General features: G+C 39.0%; 3 protein-coding genes across 4 annotated transcripts in view; 2 read left to right on the top strand and 1 right to left on the bottom strand.

Moving 5' to 3' along the window:
• Positions 1-5,258, bottom strand: part of LOC138057377 (leukotriene A-4 hydrolase-like) — a 32,016-nt gene extending 26,758 nt beyond the window's left edge. For both annotated transcript variants that reach the window (XM_068903408.1, XM_068903407.1), the window contains exons 1-4: positions 5,067-5,258; positions 4,383-4,516; positions 1,034-1,154; positions 266-334 (exon numbers count right to left, since the gene is read on the bottom strand). In XM_068903408.1, coding sequence (XP_068759509.1) covers positions 266-334; positions 1,034-1,154; positions 4,383-4,516; positions 5,067-5,213 — 471 coding nt within the window. In that variant the 5' untranslated portion in view covers positions 5,214-5,258. The remainder of the gene's footprint in view (positions 1-265; positions 335-1,033; positions 1,155-4,382; positions 4,517-5,066) is intronic.
• Positions 5,259-7,536: 2,278 nt separating this feature from the next.
• LOC138057379 (histidine N-acetyltransferase-like) lies at positions 7,537-8,856 on the top strand. Its single transcript, XM_068903409.1, has one exon. It carries the CDS (start codon positions 7,627-7,629, stop codon positions 8,617-8,619), a length of 993 nt encoding a protein of 330 aa, XP_068759510.1. The 5' UTR covers positions 7,537-7,626; the 3' UTR covers positions 8,620-8,856.
• Positions 8,857-22,823: 13,967 nt separating this feature from the next.
• LOC138055754 (melanocortin receptor 5-like) lies at positions 22,824-23,735 on the top strand. The gene has a single exon (XM_068901628.1). It carries the CDS (start codon positions 22,824-22,826, stop codon positions 23,733-23,735), a length of 912 nt encoding a protein of 303 aa, XP_068757729.1.
• The last annotated feature ends 1,265 nt before the right edge of the window (positions 23,736-25,000 follow it).

Below are 25,000 nucleotides of genomic sequence, written 5' to 3' on the forward strand. Positions count from 1 at the left end.
ACTTTATCTTTGAGTGCCTCTAGCTCAGTCAATGAGTGAAGGATCTTGTCTAGTTTGGTGTTAACTTCTGCGAATTTAGCTTCGCAGCAATGTCCGCTGGAATCTTCCTCTTGTAATAAGTCTTCATCGGTTTGCGAACCACTTTCCCGCAGTCTTTTTCGGCATTCAGATTGAGCTTTATTTGGTTTACTCATTATTGAGCGGGAGAGGACTAAAAGGGCCAAGAAAAGTTACATCTTTCGTCAAATTGTGGCCTAATACCTACCTCTGCTTGATAAGGTGTCTTTACAGAGGGTGTATCTTGACATGGTATCAAACTACGGGCATGAATGGCCTATTAAAAGAAATGAATTCTGTCACAAACAGAGAGTGCCTTTAACTCCAGAAAATCTAAAATCTCACCATCTTTCCTTGTGTCAGCCCCTTTTCCCGTCATGAACCAACTCTAACCGGTTGTGCAAAGCAGCAACCTAATTTTAATTACTTTGCAAGAAAACTTGAGTAAATGTTCTTGAAGAGTTTTATTGACTGAATTACATGTACAAGTTTAATAATAATAATAATAATAATAATAATAATAATAATAATCCAATAACATAATTTCTCTGGAAAGTATATGAACATTTAAACAGGGCCAAGTGACTTGGCACATTGAAATGACAAAATGACTTTTTGTAAACAATCTCTTTTTTGTTTCTAAGGGACATTCTCAAAATAAAACTGTACGACTATTGGGTGCAAATTCTCATGATTATTGTTTTTCAGCCCTGTCACCCATCACAGGCAAATATCAAAATACACATATAGATCGCAATTCTCTCAACTGTTATTTAATTTTATACACTTATTTGTTTCAGCACTCTTACATGTATGATGAGGGCCGGAGCATTTATACTGTAAGTAAAAATGGGAAACTTACACTGCAAGTCACACTCAGCAGTCGTAACAAAGGGTTTTTATCGATCACTTCCATTTCAAAGACCAAACAACCTTTTCAAAACCGGATTAAAATAAATTTTGAAAAATCCTTCACCTGGCACTGAGTAAAGAAGTAAGGATGTTTCTTCCCTGCAGTCTGTTCAGGAGTGAGCCACTGGGCAGCAGAAGCAGTTTTGGAGGTTTCGTAACTAATGTTGATATGCAACTTGGAGTCTCTGAAGATATGCAATTAAAAGGAGTAATGAAAGGGAGAATTAAGCTATAACTGATTGTGACACTTATCTCAACAAACTCACTCAGTTGGTACTAGAGCACTTCACCAACATCGCAAAGATCATGGGTTGGAATCCCACTGAAGCCCCCTGAATTTTTCAGGTGTCTATTTAACAATTATTCCTCAAGCCCGAATGGGCTATTGACTCAGAGACCATGAGGGCGAGAGGAATAATTGTTTCAGTAAAATCCAACTAGTTGGTCAAAAAAATATTGAGCCAAAACATCTTTCGCTAGTTAAAGCTAGACTTTAATTGTTGTTTTGGTTTTCAAAGCCGGCGCTTTTCGCTACTAGTGGGCTATAACAAATAGCCTACTAGTAGCTCAACCAATCAGAACGCAGCATTGATAATAGACCACTAGTTGGATTTTACTAAAAGAGAATATTTATTGCTTAACTCATTGTTACCTGAAACACCCTAGGATGGTCTCAGTTGACGAGTAAAATCGCCTGGCGTACGTCTCACTCCCAGGAATGTTAAATTATCCGATAAGTGCAGGGTTACTCTCCCTTTCAATCTATAACCCTGACAGTTCAAGTTTATACATTAACTTCATTCAGTGCGTCCTTTCACAGGGACACATGATCCCAACAAATTGACCTGAGTGGCTGAGTGGCTCCATAGCTCACTTTGTAGAGCATGCAGCACGGTATAGCAGAGGTCATTGGAATCCAATATCCAATCAAATCCACCTCAATTTATTTTTTCCGCTGAGAGACAACATTATTGCTTTAATTCAGATAACTGTGAGGATCACTTCTCCCTTTCATCTACAACCTGCACTTAACCCATTGACTCCCAGGGGCTCCCCATTGATGAGTAAAACCATCTGGTGTTAGACAGGGTAAAATACTAAGTCTGGCCGGTTTAGGCTGGGTTGGACGTCAAAGGGTTAAACTAGATACATTTCTTTCATTTTTTCTTTTTTTTTTTAATTCCAACTTTATTGAACGTACACACGTGCAGTTAACATTCACAAAAGACAATCTGCAACACTAACAAACACTACAATTTACAACTAACAAAAAAGAAACCTCATACAATAAAACTTTTAGAGCGCAATCAGTTGAGTACAACAGAGTTTCATTCCGTATTTACAAGAGACGAAAAAACAGACCATTTTGTTCTGAACTCTTTTTCGCAACTAGTCATACAAGAAATATATTTTTCTAGCCTAAAATTATCACAAGCTAGGGAAACAAATTCATTAAAGATGTAAAATTTACTGTTAAGAGCTTTTACATAAAGGAAATACTTTCCTATAATGACTAAATGATTGAGGGCTAAACAGAATTTAGAATCGTTATTAATAATACCAAACATAATTTCTTTTATTGAAAGCGATAATTTTGAGTTCACCATTGTGCGAGGCCCAATCCAGAAACTCCTTCCAGAACAAAGTGGCTTGTACAAACTCAGTGAAAAGGTGAATGATTCACATTTCTTTCATTTAACCCAGCCTTTGACGCCTGAACTGGCCTGAACCGCCCTAAACCGGCCATACTTAGTATTTTACTCTGTCTAATGCCAGACGATTTTACTTGTCAATGGGGAACCCCCAGGAGTCAATGGGGTAAATTATTATCACTGATTATTAAAAGGAGTACATGTATTGCCGGTTGCATGGTACAGGTATACAGGAATAAATTTACAATTTTAAACTGGGAAAACATTGGCTGTAGCTTAAAGTAAAATTCTCATACCGGGTCCAAAAATTTCAAGCTTGTATGCTTTTAGGTCAGCGACATAATTATTACACAAAAGTTAATAATTAAATTATCATTTTTTCAATTGATTATGGTACTGGCACCAAGCATTTTGTCCCAGTTCCATGTAAATGGCTGTAGAGATTTGGACAAACTCAGACTGGTATGAAATTCTTTCAACCATTTGCATGAAACCGGAACAAAATGCTTGGTTCCTGGTTCCAGGACAAAATGACATATTTTATGAAATGAATTATGTCACTGACCCAAAAGCACACAAGCTCAAAATTTCTGGACCCTCTTGAGATTTGTTGTCATTTACATGAGAACTCATATAAATGTTAAAAGGCTTATTAGCATAAAAATAGAAGAATATTTTACATGTATTTGGTCGCCATTATGCAGTGCTCAAAATTAAAAAAATTCTAGGTCGTCCCCGTTTCAAAAGCCAGGCAACTAAACCCATAAATATAGCCATTGGGAAACCCCCTACGATTATATAATGCACACCGTGTTGAGACGCAATCACATGGCATTGGAGCTTGATTATCTAATAGTTCTAAGTGTGCACCTGTGTTTTTTTTGGGGAAGTCTGCAGGGTTTACGTTTATGGAGTCTTTGATCTCCATCGCCAGCTACATGTGAATGGGCCATTTCTGAGTTGATGTTTGGGGGCTAGACAATCTGCGAGCCAGCCAGCAATGTGAGTCAGCGAGCGATGCAAGCCATGCAAATTTCGCATTTAAGTCTAAGCACCCCTTTCAAACAGTGCTGATAAACATTTATTAAGTCTAAGCACCCATTTTAAAATGGTTAGCTTTTCAATAACTGTGTGACTCGCATGTTGACTTGCATGATTCGTCATGTTGGCTTGCAAGACGCACAGCCAATTGGCTCACATGATTCGCAGTCAAGGCTTGCATGGCTCGCAGCCATGGCTTGCATTACTTGCAACGCTCGCTGGCTTGCAGACTGTCCTAACTCTGATGTTTGTCTCGGTTTCGAAGTGAATCTTGGAGCTCAACTATTGAAGTGGAAATGAATTTTGATTTGCATAAGAATATGCAACTCATTTCCATTTGTCTGAATGGTTGTGCACCAGGACTCACTTTGAAACTGAGGCATGCAGCAACTCGGAAATGGGCTTTTTTCCTATCTGACATTTTTTTGTAAAAGCCACAGATATTCAAAACATGGGAAAATGCTCAACTGAGGCAAATTAATTACTGTTTTAACTTCACACTACTACCAGACATTGACAACAGGAAACCGTTGAGTGAGTCAGGTACTGTTTATGTAATACATTTTCTGTTTTTGGTTGGGTTGTCTGTTTTTTTTTTCTTCGGGCAACCAAACTTTGCATTTTACCAAAAACTAGTCACCCAGTAAACTTGTCTGGGAGGACCTGACGACCGCTAATTTCGAGCACTGATTATGAAAGAGGTCTATTATAGTCAGTCACCTTTTCATGGCATTTGGCAATTTAATATTCATTGGTCTGCCAAAAGCTTTGTGCTCATCACCCAAGCTGTATTCTAGAATCTCCCCTGCATCATTTGTCACTTGCTTGACTTTTATATCCCGTGTGTCTAGAGCCTGTAAGGTCAAAATTTAATATTTTGGGAACACTGAGTTAATGTTAAATTGTTTAATTTATCAATGATGACTCAGAAAAATTTAGGAAACTGGAGTTGGACCTATGGATTTTTGATTTGTAGTTTGGATACCCAACCATAGGAATGGGGGTTGTGTTAAAAACAAAGACCTGAAAAAGGACAATTGAAGATCCCTGAGAAAAAACACATTATTCCTATTGTTATGCTTATTGTTTGAGCATGTTGAAGTTTTGGATGTGGACCTGCTATGCCCACCACTACGTCTCTGGGGTTCTGATTGGCTCATTCATTCTCGGTTGTCAGCTCATTATACCATATATGGAAACTGGCTGCATGCCTTGTCGTTGTAAGAGTGAAACAACTTCCGGTCGTTTGGTAAAAATCGAAACAGCTCAGATTTCATCAAATTTGACGAGGAGTTATTCTATTCGCGCTTATTAGACATGCGTATGGCGGTATGCGTCTAAAAAGCAATTGACCAGCTGTTTTGTTCATATATAATGAAAGTTAAACTAGCGAAACCCTCTCACCAATTTCGTGACGCCATTTTCTTTCACTTCAAAGTCTAGCTCAGCCCGGCAGTCCAGGATGTGCTTATCAAAGAGAACATCCACCAACCATCTAATATTCGTACATAAACATTCATCCGGTTTGGAAAACGAGCAAGGATCCGCCATGCTTCCTTCCACTTTCTAGGAAGTCAAACTGCCAAATGAGATCCGACTAAACCCAGTTCTTCGCATTCAATAACTGTCACGTGCGTACAGCTGAGGATGGAGTTTGAGAATCTTTATCTTTCGCGACGATTATTTATAGTTTGGCCAATAAACTCTAGAAGCCGTCTTGCTATGTGTACAAAAATTGACTTCAAACGTTAAAACAACCTTTAAAACTGCGCTACTTCCCCAATTTTAAGCCTTAAACCTGCGAAATATTAGCTATCAAAAACTGACGAAATATTCGGTGACAAAGCTTTAAAGGGAATTAACCTTCACTCCAACTAAAGATTAACTTAAAAAGTGGACGAAATCATGTTTGCAATAAAATATGTTCGTCTTGTGTTAAGGTTTGCCCTTTTGTTCTGACACAAGGAGCATTGTTTTGTGGCAAATGGGGAAACGGTATCGCTTTACAAATATTCAAGACGGTGTCGACGGGGAAATTTGAAAACAAAACTGGCAAAGAGATTTTGAAATTCATTTTTTTTCGGAAACAAATACTTTATTTGAAAAATTTCAAACAAATTTAATTGGAAACATCATTTTTTTGAGGTTGAAAATTTGCTAACCAAAACTGCCAAAGAAAATGGAATTTTCATAGCTGGCTGATTTTAATCAGCACTGCACTTTCACGAATACGAACGAGAAGAGCTAAAAAAGTAAAACAAATTCTGGCTTTGACTGTAGATATTGTATGTTTACATTTCAATATCTCTGTCTCGTCCTGATTCAAAAAGTAGGACGGGAACTTCTACGGCCATTTTTGAGCCAAGCGCGCACGAACGGAAACCGGAAGTGAACATTTCCGAAGTCCTGACAGTGGTCTCTCATAGATAATCGTCTCAAACAAAGAATAGATACGTACTAATACAAATGAGGTAGTATCGAGATATGTTAAAAAGGAAAGCAGCTTACTTCCGCTTGCTGTCTTAGGCACTCCAGTGATTCAAGAATCAATTTGACGAAACGTGCACCCCACACGACATCTACCGCATTGCCGCGGTACCGACGCAACAACCGCGACAACCGCGACATTGCCGCGACAACCTACGCGATATCTACCGCATTGCCCAAAAGACAGTAACACAAGTAATCTGTTCCCTAAATATGACAAACTTGGCCCTTGAACGGCTCCAAATTTTATATCATGAAGTATTATTCAAAATGACACGAAACACTAAGGTCGATATCCTAGTCAAGCGCATGAGAGGAGAGAAAATGCAAATCAGAGAGACAAATGAATTTACACTGGACACTTTTTTTTAGTAAGAACGTCTAATTTGGGGGCGGAAGCTGAACGTTGTTTGTTTTTTTTTTTTTTTGCCATCTGAGCCTAAAAATGTTTTTTCATTAACCTGTTCTTAAAATTCTGTGGTACACTAAGTGCAACTACTCTGAGTAGTTCTTCATTTTATCGTGCAATAAGAAAACCAAATCATAAATCATCACGGTTAAGAATTTCAATTAATTGTACTGTTCGACTACTGTTTTACATTTCTTTTACATTTATTAGTACTCAGTAATAAACTACACTTTGTTTGCCCCCCCCCCCCCCCCTCTCTTCCCCCCAAATTTTGCAAAAACCATTGTTTTCAAATGCTCTTGGGACACCGCATATTCCCAAGAGCATTTGAAACCAATGGTTTTTGCAAAATTTGGCGGCACACAAAGTGTATTCCGGGGAATGTGAAAATGGCGAATGGCTAATTTGAACTGAGCTCGAGATTTCTAAGTTTTTATTATCTCTAAGAGGTTGAATATTTATGTATCACATTAATCTAAAACGCACTTCTAAAAAGCATTTGCGTTTAACAGTAGGAAAATTACCATTCACCAGACGTGAAAATAATTCAAAAGACGCCTTTTCAAACGATATAATAACAAACTTGAACTGTTTTTATCTTTTAATTTGTTTTAATTTTCTTTGTACGTAAATCGTTTATTTTCCAAACGTTTACTCGAATGCTCAAGTACGCGTGAAACAAGTCCCAGATTTGATGGATCGTAGAGCAGCACTTACGGAAGCTGTTTCCAGATTTCTTTTATGTCATGTCGGATGTAATGCTAATATTTAGCGTTATGTGTGTTTCAGTGGCTGTCTCTTGGCCCCGAGTTCGCATCTCCTCGAACAGACGAATATTTGCAAGAAGTTAACTCGTTTATATCATCCTGACAAGACAACTAATTAGGTTGTAAGTGACCTTCAGCCAATTGGACCATGAAGGCATTGTGCTTTCACAATAAACTACAATCTCAAATTTCTTATAAAAACTTATGTAAAGTTCAAATCGTTATCATCACTTCTATCTGGCGTGAATTCAAGGACTTTGTCGTTTGCATCTCTTTGCTTCTTCAAGGAAAGGTATTCAAAATGCAACACTTGGAAATTCGCCCTGCCTCGGAAGACGACTTCAGCGCCGTTGTGAAGCTCTCGCGAGCCACTTTCGAAGACAGAGCCCAGGCTGATCACGATTACATTCCCAACAGATTCAACGACTGGTTAGTAGAGCCAAAACGGTCTGCTTTCGTTGCAGTTATCAAAGACCGTGTTGTTGGATTCCGAACATTCGCCATTGTAAATGAAGGGAAAAGTTCAGTATGTGAAGCCGAGATGATTCACCCGGATTTTCGTCGCGACGACCTTCAAATCCAGTTGATCGAAGCTAACAGGGAGTTCATTCGCAAAAACTACCCAAATGTTTCTCGAGAGTTTTTCTACGCGCCAAAACAGCTGTACGCGCGTCGGAAGGAACTGTTTTCTGACCAAATGCTTTTCAAGCAAGATACTCTAGCGTATTACATCAATCAAGCTACTTTCAACCTAAAGAAGTTAAACGACGTCCAAGAACGGGTTGGACCACAAGTCAGGTCTTGCAGCAAAGAAGAGTTTGAAGATGAGATTATATCTGGGATGCTGTTTCCGAAGGAGATCTTTACCGCTGACGGCATGGTTCTCGAGGCCTCTCGCGCGAACGTGGGAGTTATGTTGAAAGAAGGCGACAAGGTGCTCGTTGATGTTACAGAAGAAGACGAGCCATTTAAGTCGTTTAGCCACGGGCGATTGTCTCGCAGGAACGAATTACTTCACTGGGAATGCAATGTTTATGCCAGGCACCACCTTCTCTTTCAAGTTCATGTCCTGGAGCATGTAAAATTTGCCGCCGAGGTGCTTTCCCCTGACAACACCTTGGTGATTGTGGTCCATTTTCTAGCCGATAGAAACATGGTGTCTAGCGGAAGAAAGCTCCTCGAAGGAATCTTGTGTTACAAGCCTTGCGACTGCCTGAATTTGAAGCAAAACTACGTGCACAAGGAAAGTATTCATCTCGAAAGCGAGAACGGTGAGGACTTTATGGCGTACTGAACTAAACAGGAAATGTCGACTCAGCCTGAGTTGAAGTCTCGAGTGGGATTAAAGAACTCTTTAGTGGAAAAGGCAGGAATAATAACAGAGTATAACAGGGAAATTAACATTGTCTCAGTGAATTTGTAAGTTCTTTTTACACGTGCTCGTATTCCAGCAAGAATGATTTAGCTTGAAGTTTAAAAAATTGACTATCAGGTTTTTCCCAACCAATTAAATTCACTGATTTATGAAAAATAACTGACTCCATTTTTCAGTTTTTCTTAATTGTTTTTACACATTTAATTGAAGGAAGTCTTCCTTTGTTCTTCTTTTCCCTAACTACCTGAGGAAAGAAAACTGACCAAGAATGAAACAAAAGCTGACGTTTCGAACACCAGCCCATGATAATCGCATCTGAGTTTTTAAGCCACGGACTGCGATCGGAAGTAAACTATTTTCCTTTTTAGATTTCCTTGACACCACTACATTAAAATCGTTAGGAACCTTTTCTCTATTAATTAGAGACAATTAGTTTAAAAATCTGTGAGGGACTACTGTCTCATATGACCTAATCTCTCATAACCGAAAGGCAGGAGTAAGGCCATCGCTTATGTTTACAAGTGTAATTTGCTTTTTAATTAGTTAATGTCAAATTTGCTTCAGTCCCTAAAAAAGTCAGGCCATGGATAGCGAATACGGCAATACGGCGATCCTATTGGATGGTCCACGTTAGTGTCGTCTTGAGGACTGTTATTGGTCACTGACGTTTTGACAGCCCGTCAGTTGATCGTGTGTATAACTCTGGTCTGTGAGCTGATTGGCCAACAATCTGTATATGAGCTGATTTGTCTAACAGCTGACCATTCAGCTCACAGACAGGAATTGACAACACACCAAAGGCAACATATTTCGAGATGGTCTTAAGGTAGAATTAGCGCAAATCATGATTTGGATAATGTGGATCAGGAGACTTAGCAGTTAAGTTTTAAAATCACTACTCGATTTCGAATGGACAATCGGATCACAATTAAATTGTTAATTGCAATCTGTAAAGTTCCAATTAAGTTGCTACGGCAATGATAGGTGTGCCCTAAAAGCGGCAAAATCGAAACGAAAATGAACGACATTCCTTTTGCTATTTTTTATGACAACGACATTCAAACTCGCATTTCAGTTTTCGTACTGCGACGTCTTTACAAGATAGATGAGATAATCCAAGCGCCCATGGAGGGCTACCTGCAGTCTGTGACAAAATTCCTTAGAGCAGTATACGACTATACAGATCTGAAGGTTTCGCGACTTACTCTCCCCTCTCAATGTTGTTTGAACGCGAGTTTCTGAGCCCATTTGCCAAAACAACATTGTGGGAGAGCAAGGTATTGCAAAATGTTTCAAAAATTTTATCTGAGGCTGTAGCTCACCTTATAACCCAGCTCCGAGAGACAACGTTTTGCTCGGCCACCCGCGACAACTTTTTCCTAGATTTCAAATCCTTTTCTTGCTCAGTAACTGTGCGATCTTAAAAAGTGCATTAGGATTTTCCCCGGCTGATCGGGTGACGTTTTCGTCGACCGTCGCCGTTGTAGATCTTAAATTCCCTAATGTCTTCACCCAGACGGTCTCCTACGCGGAAATTAACCCCATCCAATAAGATAGAACAGGGAGCTTACGCAACGACAGCGGCGACGGCAACGAGAACGTCATCTCAAAATATAAGTTCGCGTTATTTTAATCGCTTCGTGACTATTTCGACTTTTTTAATATGACAATTTGCAAGGGTGTGGTAGTTCCCCAAGAATGATACTGGTCGGAACGGCGCTTATTAATTTAGGGGACTCAATTGAACTATCTTCAAGTGCTGACGTCCTCCTTAAAACCTCAAATTTGGCTATTTCACGTTGTTGTTTTGCTGATGACGGCAAATAAATGGACAAAAGTGAAAAACGCACGTGCAGAGCGTGCAAAGCTATTGTTGTTGCCCAATAAAAAAAATTGTGACGTTCTCTTTGCCGTCGCCGTTGTCGTTGCTTAAGCTCCCTAACAACGGAGATCAGACGGGAATCGACAAGCCGGCGTTTATATTACATATTAGAGAGATTTAGTCTCGCAAACATGCTCCGGGATACAATTTGATCCAAGGTGGTATCCCAAGCAAACGGCGTCACCCAGACGACGTCCCATAGTGATATTAACCTGTTCAATCGGACAGAACAACGGAGGTCAGACGGGAATCGACAAGCTGGCGTTTATATTTAACAATTACTCGCCGAAGACGAAGTGAATATTGGTGAATATTTACCGAGACGTAGTCGAGGTAAATATTCCCCAATATTTACTGAGCCTGAGGCGAATAATTGTTTTAGTGTAATTTTCAGCGGTGAATATCAAGAAAGTGCAAAACAACGGGCTAAAAAAAGATAAAAAGGCACGAAAAGTGCTTGATTGGTTTAGCAGGCGCGCCTCCAAAAATATTATATTCACCGGGTAGGGCGGTGAATATAACACAATTCTTATATTCACCGCTGAAAATTATATTAATACAAATTACAGAAATTTATCTTCGCAAACATGCCCTAGATAAAATTTGAGTTTGCTCTAAGGTGGTATCCCTAGCAAATGGCGTCACCCAGACGGTCTCCTACACTGATATTAACCCTGTAATTATAATAGAACAGAACTGCGGCGGTCAGACTAGAATCGACAAGCCATTTATGTCACATATTAGAGAGAGTTAGCATCGGATTTATGATAAACGGCAAACTTTTGGGCTGAAGTATATAAAGACATTTGTTTGATTTCAGCTCATTTTTTGAAAAGTACGTAGTTTCAGATATGTGGCAACATCTCAACTGAGCGAGAGTTTTCACCCTCTTATGTGAGGGGGCAGGAATGAATATCACAAAGCCTCGGTATTCTTTCGGCTGTTAATAGGCCATTTACGAGTTCATGTTTGCCTCTTCTTCAAAGCGAGTATCCCCGAGTGGCCGGGCGACTCGGGGACACTCGGAAAAAATCCGAGTGATCCTTTGCAAGAGTCGAACATACGACCATCCGATTACTAATTCTGACCACTGAACTATAGGAGACTCGTACCCCTAGGGGAATGTTAATTTACAATTTTTTTTGACTCATTAGCATAAGCTTAAGGTTAACGTTTTCTGGTCAGTCAGCCGAGAATACTGAATTTACTGAATATTGAAACTGCAGTGCTGAAACTCTGATATACCGGATAATCTCTGAGCAATTAATGTTTCTTAGAAAAGTCGAAATTTTACAAAGAGTGTATCGGGGATGATTAGCGCTTTTTTGCCACCCAACAATTTATCACTGAGTTTTTGATGGCTAATAACTGGATCGTTATCAAGGCTAAAAGGCTTAAAATTAGATATTTCTCTGAGTTTAACAAGTTTCTTCAAAGGTGTTTTGCAAAACAAAGAGAAGAAACTTCGGTAATAGTATAAGGCGATAATCCAAATTTATCGCGATTACGAATTCACAATCGTGAGGTATCGGATATTTACCAATATGGTATGTAATAAAAGGATTAAAAACCTTGAACGCTTTTAAGCAGAAGCAAAAGGAAACCCAAAAAATTCAGGCTTGAACGTCGAAATACTCGACAATGATGTCCCAAAGATGTTCTGCGAAATTGTCGCGATCGTGAGGCATCGGAATATTGTGTGTTAAAAATTAAAGAGGATTAAGCAACTTAGCGCGGCTTGTACCTGCTATTGTTAAGTGGCTGTGTGCTCTATATTGGCAAGCCTGCATGAACCTTCAATTCCCTTTTTTGTGGCTTATATGTACTCAATAGGGCCGTTTATACGAGAGAAAATAAGCCACGGCTTACATAAGACGCGAACACCCCGTATAAATGCATGGTACAAAATCTACGTTCACGGCTTTCTCAAGCCACGGCTTATCCTGACCTGGGAGTTTATACTCGTATAAATAGTTCCTTTCGCGTATTATGTACGCCGCGGCTAGAGTAAGCCGCAGCTTATTTTCTCTCTTATGTAAACGGCGCTATTGTGACGTGCGTCCTTCCATGGCGCGGCGACGAGAGGAAAAAAATGTAAACGGAACGTACACAAACCCCTTCCTCGAAAACTACTTCAAACTCATCAAGAGCACAAATAAAACTTGTTGTTGTTAATACCAATAAGTATCGTTATAGAAATTTCCTTCGATGACAGTTAGCGTGCATCTGTTGTTTTTTACTGTTGATAGGGGAGTATTTTGTGACTGAATTTTTGCTGGACAGCTGCTCAAATTCAACTAATTGCCTCATAAAAGTGCATAGTCATTAAGGGCGTTCTCTTTTCCTTCATCATGCACGTTTATTCATTAAATTTGACTGCAGAAAGGTCTACACCTATATGAACGATGGCCGATTGCGGTTATTTTCAGTTTGTCTGGAAGAGTTTGTTTGCATCATATTGCGCACAATTTACTTCAGTTGTCGTTAAAAAAAATTCAATAATGAAGTGTATCCCAGTAGAAAGGAAATTGTTTTTCCCGCGGATATACTCTTTGGGCATTTCTAGTATTATAGATAATCCTCATTCTAGAATTACTGTCAGTGACTGAGTGTGTTCCAAAATCGACCAAATTTCAACTCATGATCGTTTCAGTTTCTCTTAAGTGCCTGTATCGCAAATAAAACTGACGTCCAATATATCATATATATCCTTAGGTTTCAAAACTTTCACTTAAGAAACCGGACATTTTTCTTGATCATAAATTTCCTAAATTTGTCAAATTTGGCAGGAAGGTTATGGTTTCGGTATATTTTCCAGTCAATTTCTCTTCTATAGTTATCTGTGATCGATATAAAAGACGTAGATTTCTAAGAAAGTCAGTCGTTTAAAGGTGATTGTATGCCTCTTACCCACTTGGCAAACAAATAAAATTAATTCCGTGTCTATAAACAGCTGCCTTCATCTAATTTTACCTTATAAGACCGAATGTCAAACAATGCTACAGCTACAGCATCTGACTGCAGGAGTACTAGTGTCTGTATCTATCTCTCTGAATGGCAAACTTTATTATTATAGCTATATTTACCCAAAAGAGAGATAATACGCTCAAGAAATTGAAAGCCTGAGAAACTTCAAAGGATTCTTGAAATACAAAGCTGGCCTGATAAGAGTGACTCCAGAAGATGGCAGCATTTAATGCTAGCGTATACTGCGTGGAAGAATTAGCTAGAGGTTTACATAACCAACTGATATGTCTTTCAGTTTTCAACATCGTTCTTGGCGTTGCAACAATAGCGGCAAACACTCTTATCCTGATGGCCCTCAGCAAAGAGAACTCGCTTCATCCACCTTCCAAAGTCTTGCTTCGAAGTTTGGTGGCAAGCGATCTCTGCGTTGGCATCGTAGAAATAACTACCGTTATTTACTGGATTTCCATGATGCAAGAGTGTTGGCAGATGTGTCGTTATTTTTATTTCGCTCATGCTGTAGGAGGGAGCATTTCATTCCCAGCATCACTGTGGACAATAACTGCCATAAGCGTGGACAGACTTCTAGCTTTGTTGTTGGGGCTCAGGTACAGACAAGTTGTGACCCTAAGGCGAGTATATGTGGTTGCTATTGCCTGTTGGGTTTTTCACGGTTTCGAGAGTGCTGCAGTTGGCTTTTACAGCCACAATGGATGGGAAATTTTCATAGCTACGGGTACACTTCTTTGTCTGATGACATCCATCTACTGTTATACCAGGATTTTCCTTAGGCTGCGTCATCATCAAACTCATGTTCAAGACATTGCCCAGGAACAAGCGAATCAGACACTCCCAACGAATATTACACGATACAAAAAGACAGTGACGATTGCAATGTGGTTGCAGTTGGCTCTAGTAAGTTGTTATTTTCCGTACGTGGTTGTCGCACCGTTGGGGTTTCACGAAATTCAGACAAGACAGTCATCAGCCCATTTTCTTGCATTGTATTCTACAATAACTTTAATGTGTTTGAACTCAATTTTAAACCCGGTTATGTACTGTTGGAAGATCAAAGAAGTAAGAATAGCCGTTAAGGACACATTGAAGCAATTATCGTTTTCCACACGGACAAATTAAACGACTAGAAACGAAGCGGGAAACGAAGAGAAACTGACTGCTGGTATCATTAAATACTAAACCTTTGATATTGTGTTTCTTGGATGTGATTGACCCCTTCATATATTCTCCGTCATCAACTCATAATTATATATCAATTATTTTATATATTTATTTCTTTTCAGTTTATAACTTCCTTCCTTTAATTATTTCTTATTCATTTATCTATCTAATTATACCTAGTATTTCATTTATATGAAGTGTGCCTATTGATGTAGTCTTTCATTTATATTAACAAATGCAATATTTCTCTACTTTATTAGGCACGGCGACTCAGCTGCCCGACTTTCTGTTTAAAGCAGGCTTAAACTTTGTAAAACCTAAATCCTCACTTACCTTAGGCACAAATAAGCTGTTGATCAGTGGTGATGGTATGATTTTGCTAAGCTGAAAACTTTCGTGTCTGGAAGCAAAATTTCCAAGTATCAGAAATGCAATTTTATTAGAAAGTTAATGAAAAATTTAAAAAATATATTTGTAAAGTTACACTGGTGGTTAAAAGCGTTTCAGAAATATTTTCCATAAAAATGTTCCCGACGTTTCGGTCACAATCACGGACCTTCTTCAGGGGAATTGAGAGAAAAATTTTATACAAAAGCACAGATATAAACAGGACGCTGATTAAAATTCAAGATATGTGTCATTTTTTCTTGTTAGCGAGAGTCAAGTGTTTTATAGGTTCTCGGTGGATAAGAGAATGATACTTATCGCTGACTCATATTCAGTTCAGCGAAAAACATTTTTTTTAAACCCCGAAATCTTGTACATGGAAAACGTCTTCATTCTGATTGGGTAAGAGAAATGCAGTTTCAAGGTAACACAATACAGAAAAGAGGTAATTCATAGATAACAAACCACGCTTTCCCATTGGTCTCAGATGGTCAATCAAATGCAAGCCCCGGATGGCGCAATTTTTGCGTGATTTATTACGCGTAATACAAGTGCGTTTCTTCTATTACCATAATCTCAGCTCGAATATTATTCATGTAAGTTATTAGTAAGTATTCGCATGATTTTTCCCGTGCGATTTGGAATAAAATAAGCACTCGCTCGAATTTTGTTCGTCTTTGAAAAAAATTACTCTTGCTTATTTATTCCAAATTGCGCACGAAGTCATGTGATTCCCTAAACTAACAACTAACTAAGGATGTAAGATATTAAGAGGAACATAGCTATAGAGAAGACCTGACACGCTCATCCGGCGGTAGCGAAGGAATGGAACGGTCTTTAGCGTCTATAAACCTGTGTTCAGTCACAGGTGGCTCCCTAGAGTATTCCCACGAGTTACAAAAGGAAGCCTAATTAATTTCTCTCAACGTTTTCCTTGTTGAGACTTACCAGTATGGGTACCGATATATAATAAGGCTTATTTTTTGCGTGTCAATTTTTGGATTAGGCCGTTACCATGGCAACATCACATCTTATGACAGGCAGATATATTCCTATTTTTGGCCTAAATTTCTTAATGTTTGTGCTTTCCTTCAGTCAACTTTTTTTATTCTTTGCCACATTATGGAAACGATATTGCCAGACATTTTGAAATGGTAAAAAGTCAAGGTCGTTGTGACGGTTTTAGATAGATAAAGTAGATAGATAGAGAGATAGATAGATAGATTGAGATAGATAGATAGATAGAAAGATAGATTGAGATAGATAGATAGATAGATTGAGATAGATAGATAGATAGGTTTCGTAAAAATATCATCTAGCAGCTGAAAGGCTGAGTTGCATGATTATTTTCAATATAAGTATGAATTTAAGAAAAAACTATATAACTATTTGTAGGCTGTATCTAAAAATTATAAAACTATTGGCTTCACGTACTCATCCAATTGACATTGAGGGGACAAAAGTGTCCATGTAGCGTTTTTTAGGGATGACAGGGCGCTTAAACTGCCGCTGCTTACGGAGACAATAGTGTAGTTTATTTAGGTCTGGCAAAAGGTGGCTTAGCTTATGACATGGCTAAGACATAATTAATTAAAAAAATATGTTATACGGTTATCCCAAATGTATTCGATTAGCTCGGACAGATTTTCAGGTGGTTAAAACTCAGCCAATTAAAAACTTATATTACCGAAGGGAACGCGACAAAATTAGCAGTTAATTTTACAGATTTGGTCACGCAGACGTCGCAAAAATCAGAAAAGCATGCGTGATTTAATTAGGCATTACGCGCCATACTAGTGCCCAGCTTGCGCGGGGCCCTAAAAATCTAGGAAGCCTCCTTAAACGGGCTTTCATATATCGTTCATATATCGTTCATATATCGGTACGAAGTTTAATTTTTAATGAATACTCACTGTATTTTCTGTCGCAATATGTCAAGTTTTATTTTACGTATGTTTCCATGCGGGCTGTTACAACATTGAACAATCCAAAAGTCTCCATCATGGCCTCTTATATATTACGACATCAGAAATAACACGCAAACAGCGATGACAAACATCAGATATAACGCATCATTTAAAATTATCTTTTTTCTTTATGTTTCGTATGCTTCTGCATACATCTTCAGAAGTGACGGTTAATACAAAATTGGAGTTTAAATATACAGGATCACTAACTTATTAAAAAAGAGGTGACAAAAACTAATAAAGGCACAGCTTTCCGACGCTGACACATTCATTTAGGCAGCGTTTACACGAACGCGGTTTCATTTGTAACCGCATCGATTTCGATGCGGTTATACCTTCTGTTTACACGACACCGATCGAGACTGTTATCGAAACCTTGTCGATTTGAAACCGTGCCAAAAGTGGAGCGTTTTCAAAACGATGCGGTTTCATCTGTCGTGTAAACAGCGAAACCACATCGATTTGAATACGGTTACTATTTTGGCGCGAAATTTGCATTGTTCAATTCAAAATAGTGAATTTAGCACGTAGTGCAGCGCTCGCTTATACCATCACGACTTGGATTTTCTGGCGAAAACGGTTCCGTGTAAACACTTCCAAACCGCATCGATTTTGACGCGGTTTCGAAGTCATGAAACCGTGTCGATGTGAAACCGCGTTCGTGTAAACGCTGCCTTAAGGTCGGCTTTAACGGCCCATTTTCAGCCTAGACGCAATGCAATCGTTTTTTATCGTTTTGAATCTCGAATAGCGTATTCCGATCGGTTAACTCTTTTTGTCGCGCCAGTTTCGCGCTGTTGAAAAGAAGAAGCTTCGCCATTAGCCTGATCATCGCGTGGTTTACTGGGTGATTCTAATAAGTGAAGCCGCTAAAATTACCATTAATTTTTATGGAGTTGACTGATTTAGACACTGGAGAATCACCGGAGTGGAATCTTTACGGTTCGGCTATTCAGCGAGAGGAATAGAACAATTCTGAAGCCAGTGAGCTAGGCGACATATTTTCAGTGCTGAAACGCATGCCTTATTTTATTTAAACTTACTTTTACTTTGTCAGTTTCGATTTCTTAGAATACCTGGGACGCAGGAGTAAAATGCTCTTGTAAAGATGCTTGTGCTCAAAAGAGTGGCAGATGTTGCTTTCTTTGTGGAGCGGCGAGGCAAATTTCCCTTTCGTAAACGGTCGTTGCCATTTGAAACGGTCGTTGCCATTTCTCAGAACGGTCGTTGCCATTTGAAACGGTCGATGCCATTTTTTAGACCTGACTTACACTCATTAAGTCTAAGAACTCAAAAGATTGCGGTTAGTAAATACTGGGAGTTGTGTCTCGCTGGTCATATGAGCTTTTCTTTTATAAATGTTTTTTTTTTCTTTTTTTGTCTTAATTTTTGTTAATATTTCTTCTTAGTTTCTTTCTTTTAACTTTCTTTGAAGTGAAGTGTGTAGTAGACCGTTATAAATGGCATCGACCGTTTACGAAAGGGAAATTTGCAGCGGCGAGCAAACTTCGCCTCGGCAATTCGTCCGTTTCCGTTGGTGGGGCTAACGCTCACATGGTTCATATGGGGTAGGAACTTAGCACTTCACATTACACTCAAATCAGTTAAGTCTGTTCAAATATAAGTGCTTCACACGGCCAACGTGTGCAAAAGCGTAATCCTTCCTTGTAATTCGTCATGTTGTTCGATACTATTCAACTTCAAATATAACTATTTTAAACAAATATAGAGGTGACATACTACGATAAAATGGTAAAATGATAATATGAGACGCAGTTACTAAAACATGGAACCACCGAAAACCACCTACAACCACCAACAAAATCAGGCAAAACGTCCCAAAACCATCCACAATATACCTTAGGCACCTATCAATTGTTTGCCCCAGGATGGGGGAGGGGGGGGGGAACGGACAATTTGACATTTTCAGGGTTTCAAATGTCAATTTCCGCACCCTTGGGTCTCCATAATGAGCCAAATAATTTCCCACCCCTGGGAACCCCAGACCTTGCAAAATTAGTAAGTTAAAGAAATGATAGGCACTCACAACAAGTTTATTGCAGGACTCCTTCAGAGAGTAATCATTGTACTTGTTGGCAAATGGTCCCTACCAAGTTTGTGAATTTCCCAAATGAAGAAGGCATATTCTAGGTATTTAGCATATGGTTCAGTTTTGGCTAGCAATTTAACACACATTCTGTACTGCTTAAAATACCTGTGAATTGTTTCACATAGTCAAGTTACAGCAATACAAAATCACTTATGTCCAGGTTTGACCCTAATTAGATGCACGCCCAATTTTGACATCCAACACAAAGTGTCCCTTTAAGTCTAAGCATTTGCTGCCTATTTTCAACAATAAGGTAAGGGTAAAGGTTAGTTTTGGGTATATGCAGCAGTTAATCTTCACTTAAAGACCAGCATTTGGGGGACACTTTGTTACATACGATGTCTAATTCCCGTGGGTTCCCCCTCCCCACCCCCCCCCTACCCTGGGGCAAACCATTGATAGGTGCATTAATACGACCGGTTTGTGTGATATTTGCGTACATGGCCGTCTGTTTGATGTTGCGTGACTGTCACGTTGGTTTTGGGTGTTTTTGAGTGGTTTGGCTGGTTACATCTTTTAGTAACTACGTAATATGAGAACCCATTCAAATCAGGACCTAAAAGATTTATATACGGATGGCTTTTGACGAAGATTCTGAAAGGCTTTCTGAGAGTTTTCGAATTTTTGTAATTTCGTGATACACGAAATCATGCCGGGCGCTCGTTGCGTCTAGGGTGAAAATGGGCCTTTAAATCTTTGATCAACAGTTTCAAAGACTTAAAGGGGCACTGTCGTGAGTTGCGCATGATCGAGTTTGTTTGATCTCGCGCTCACAGAAAATTCTATCCGCCATTTTTGTATTCACGCGTGAGACACGTATATTCGCAGTTAATGAATTCTATGTCAAACATAGCGCTCAGAATTTAATATTTACCTGTCAGGAAGAACTTTCCTGATCAATAAACTTTTGTAAATGCGGAAGTGCTTTCATTAGAAAGCGAAATTACTGTCGCTGCACGCTTCGTAGCCAGCATCCAATTTAGCTTGCAGCCAGGCGTGAAAAATTCTTTGCTTCAGATAAATACGATTGTGCGTGTTATTCCAGGGGCACCCAACGACTAATTTGTTGTAAAATGTATTATTATACCCCAGTTAATGAAAATAAATGTTATTAAGGCATTTTCAGGTGTTTTTCAGTGTTGCTGGGAAAACATTATCTGTTCCTTTTTCCCAGCAAGACGCACAAGAAATTTCCCAGCCAGCTAGATAAAATTGGTTGGTTTCCCAGCCAGCTGACCAAATTTATTTCCCAGCCAGGAATTCCGCGCGCTTTCAAATCCCTCGATCCAAAACGACCGAACAAAAGCGACAAAACCGGGACAAAACAGGTTTTTTCCGCAAGCGCAATCACTCTGACCAGCCGTCGTATGTTTCTGACTACTCTCTGGGAGAGGGAAGGGGTTCTTTTTTTTTTTTTTTTAGTCGTCCTCAGTCTTCAGAGTTTCTACAGCCAGCTCGGGTTGAAATGCTAGAAAAAGTCAGTAATTCCCAGGCAAAACCTCTATCAATAACAAAATTTCCCAGCCAGCTCATCGAAACACCTGTATTTTTGCCAGCCAGCAAGATTCCTCTGGGGAACAGATAATGTGAGGAACAGATTCGTTGGGTGCCCCTGTATTCCACTCCTTCAGGTATTCTTTACGATCCGTTTAAGTCTTCCTTTTTCTCCCGGAGCTTCTCCTTAGTCCACCATGGCTAATGAATATGTCAGCAGTGAAAAGCTGTGCCTTTATTAATTTTTTTTTGTCTCCTCTATTGCCACTTAATAGTTAATATTTAATAATTTATTGACTCTATATTTAAACTCCAATTTGTATTAACTGTCACTTCTGAAGATGTATGCAGAAGCATATAAAACATCAATTAAAAGATAATTTCAAATGATGCGTTTGTATCTGATGTTTTTCATCGCTGTTTGTTTGTTATTTCTAATAAAACTGAGATAGCCTAAGAAAAAGAGTATTTACGACATAGATTAGGACATGTTATGAAAGTATTGTTAAATAAACACACCTTTTTTATTAAAAAGTTCATTAATGTGTCAAGACGTCCTCTTGTTTTCAAGAACTTTTTTCCGGCCAATTTTTCATTTCGTTTCTTTGATTTTCTTTTCTGGTTGAATGACACATTTATAAAAGAGGGAGTATTTTTTCGGAAAAAAGATATTTTATTTATGTTCCTCTCAATTTGTCACTGAGAGAGTTGAAAGTTCTCCCTTTTTGCCTTGAACAGCTGCTTCATATTCAACTGTCGCGCACAGAGTCGACGTGCGGACCGTTTTGGTACATCAATTTAATGTTAGTTCACTGAATAAACTTCTCCGAACATCAGTTTGCTTTCCCGGCCTGATAAATAATGCATGCGCTCGCAGAATTTGCATTCTTGGGACTGTATATATTTGAAACCTGTTCTGCAAGACAAGGGCAGGTTTCGAAGATGAGCATTCTCAAATATTTCTTTTTTTAAAAAGACTAAAAATTTTCTGGGGACAAGTCCTAAGAAACAAACGTGTCGCCTGAGCAGTCTCTCAAGCTCTGCGGTATCTTTCAGATTGATCATCTTTTAAACCTTGGTTCTTCCTAAGATAACGAATTTCCAATATATGAAGCCAGAGTAACTTTTGTTTGTTTACATTTATTAGGAAAATAACCCTGGCACCTAATACTTTGGTCGAACACGAAAGATACAGCAATGCATCCCCTTATCATATGCATGTGCTGTATTATAAAAATTGGCAGGAAAATAAAACCAATTTGAGGGTTAGTTATGAGTTCGTTTTGTTTTAAGAACTGATCCTAATTTTAGTTTTTTTTTCTTGTCTGATCGACTGCGCTTCTATTAAAAGATTAAAGCTCTTACGGAAAACATTGAGGTACCGTTGCTTTTGTATATCTTTCTGTAAACTTGACAGGCTAGAAATGTCTTTTAACCACGCATGCGCAGTAGTGTAGCAGCTCTCATAACCTGCTATTGTTTGTTTAGTCTTTTGTTTTTGGTCAGGAACTAGCGCCAATCACATTAGACGTTATGAGAGCTGCTACTGATCACTCCTTTTAACAGCTGCCCCTACCTGTGTTCCACTCATCTCTGCTTTGGAGTTCCCGACAACATTTATTGAGATCGGACAGTTCGCACTTCCTGACAATGTCAGTTCTCTTTATCAAGCTTCCTGAATATCTGTTTTTATCTCTTCTGAACAATAACGCGAGGGTAAAATTTTCTCTCCCTGCTTTATTTACCCAAAAGAAAAATAACAAGCCCAAAAAATTAATTGCTAGGCTGAGCCACAGACGAAACCAAACCTCTGGTTAAGTCCGTCTGCGAACCAGTGCCGAAGTCCTTGTTCTGGGCCCCCAGCAGCGTTCCCGGGTTTGAGTACGCGCCGTGATTGGTCTGTCAAGAAAAACAATTGTTCGACAAGACTGGTAATAGCCAATCAGGTTACAGGGAAATTTGAAACGCACGTCCGCTTGTTCGTTGAGTCCGTTGGGGGGCCAGAATAAGGATCGAGGCGCTACTTCGCAGACGTTACTAACCGTTGTTAGATAACGTGTGGGACGAAAGCTAAATAATTGCCATCCTAACGAATCTTAAAGTTTCTTGCAAAGAGGGTGTGAGTGGTTTGATAATAATGACTCTTTTAACATTCAACGCTAGCGTATTCTGCTTGGAAGAATTAACCAAAGGCTTACATAAGCAACTGATATGTTTTTCAGTCATCAACATTGTTATTGCCTTTACTACAATTGCGGGAAATACGCTTATCCTAATTGCCCTTCCCAAGGTAACATCAATTCATCCGCCTTCCAAAGTCTTGCTTCGAAATTTGGTGGCAAGCGATCTCTGTGTTGGCATCGTAGAAATAACTATCGTTATTTACTGGATCTCCATCGTACAAGAATGGTGGCAGATTTGTCGTCACTTCTATTTTGCTCATGTCATAGGAGCGACCATTTCGTTAACAGCATGCTTGTGGACAATAATCGCCATAAGCCTGGACAGACTTTTGGCTTTGTTATTGGGTCTCAGATACAGACAAGTCGTAACACTGAGGCGAGCATATGTTGCTGTCATCATCTTTTGGCTTTTTCCAAGTTTTGGCAGCGTCGGAGTTGGGTTTTGCAGTCACGAAGCCTGGGAACTTTTGCTAATTACTAGTATAGTACTTTGTCTCATAATTTCCATCTACTGTTACACCAGGATTTTCCTAAGGCTGCGTCATCCTCAAACTCATATTCGAGACAGCGCTCAGGAACAAGCGAATCAAACAATCCCGATGAATATTACAAGATACAAAAAGACCGTGTCGATTGCAATGTGGTTGCAATTGGCATTACTATTTTGTTACTTTCCTTACGTGGTTGTCGCTCCGTTTGCTTATCGAGAAATTCAAACAAGACAGTCATCAGCCTTTTTTCTTTCACTTCATGCCACAGTGACTTTAATGTTTTGCAACTCAACGTTAAACCCAATTCTGTACTGTTGGAAGATAAAAGAAGTGAGACGAGAAGTGAAAGACGCGGCAATTAACTTGTTCTCCTAACCAGTAGAAACGAAGAGGTATTTACTGAAGTCAAGTTATTTAGCTTGAAGACTTCGCTTCTAGAGTTCTAATTGCCTCTTATAACGATCGCCTAAGTGTTGCCAAGGTAAAAAAAAAAACGTGTGAAGGAAACTTATTTGCGAAATTTCCAAGTATGTAAGCTTTCAGAAGGTATCAAAATTTCATTTTAAAAATATTCCATTGGCGCTTGCGAGACATTAAATTGGTTATTGCCTGCTCATAGCCACCGAGCGCTCGTGAATCAATTTTTAACTGAATATTGCATTAAGCTTCGGCGCCAAGAAAGTGTGTTCAACGCGCTAGCGAAATTAATCTTAATGTTGTGCAGAATGTCAGTAGATGCCAAGTGTTTTTTCATGATTGACAGATTATCTTATATAATATTCCAAGCTTCATTTTACATAGGGGTACATTCAGGCTATTGACACAGTAACTGACGAAATTAAAGTCCGGAAAGGTCTTGACAAGATAGCAAACATATGTGAAATTTATGCGTGTATATTCACGAAACATCAACGCACCTCCTAGTGAATATGGTTTAAAATAATCCGTTCTCGGTTTATGTCACTGCTTTTTTGGTGTTAAATGATATTCTGAAGTGTTTTCGCAGTAAAAAGGGAACATCATAGTTTACGGATATTTTTTTTTTGAAGTTTTAAGCATTAAAAAATCCCCTTTTTTGGAATAATTCTGACATGAAAATAATTTCTGCTTCAAAATCTACCGATGCTGAACACAAAATCGCTTGAATTTTCTTTTCGTTTGGAAAATAATCCGTTTATCCATCTAGTTTTAAGCATTCTTTTGTATTGATGAGAAATTTCCAAATTTGGCATGAAGACAATGGCTCCCGTTTTACTTGGGATGCCTGTGGCAGACCACGTTTAAAATTCGCTAGAGTGTCGTTTTCATCGTAGTCAGATAGGGTAATAACCAAGAGTCTGGCCCGAAGTTCTTGGCTTGATACTATCATGCTGGACATGCATGTCTCACATGTATTTATCACACAGACTTCTCAGAACACACACCACTTCCCTTCTTCAAATCACTGCGCTCTCAGACTGAATTCGCGGAAGAAAGTGTCGCTAAAATATGATCTTCGTCTGCTCTTCGAGCTAGCATCGTAAGCTCCCTCGGAAATTGATTTTGTCGATCAAGCGCGGTACGTACGTAGAACAGCGATGATCGCGAGAGTATTTCACCTCTTGCCTTCATTTCCGGTTTTCAAATGCACTAAAATTGCC

The sequence above is a fragment of the Montipora capricornis genome, chromosome 7 (assembly GCF_036669925.1).
Source record: "Montipora capricornis isolate CH-2021 chromosome 7, ASM3666992v2, whole genome shotgun sequence".
NCBI classification, from domain to species: Eukaryota; Metazoa; Cnidaria; class Anthozoa; order Scleractinia; family Acroporidae; genus Montipora; species Montipora capricornis.

Coding starts and splice junctions, on each gene's coding strand:
- LOC138055754 (XM_068901628.1), top strand. CDS start 22,824: ATGACTCTTTTAACATTCAACGCTAGCGTATTCTGCTTGGAAGAATTA.
- LOC138057379 (XM_068903409.1), top strand. CDS start 7,627: ATGCAACACTTGGAAATTCGCCCTGCCTCGGAAGACGACTTCAGCGCC.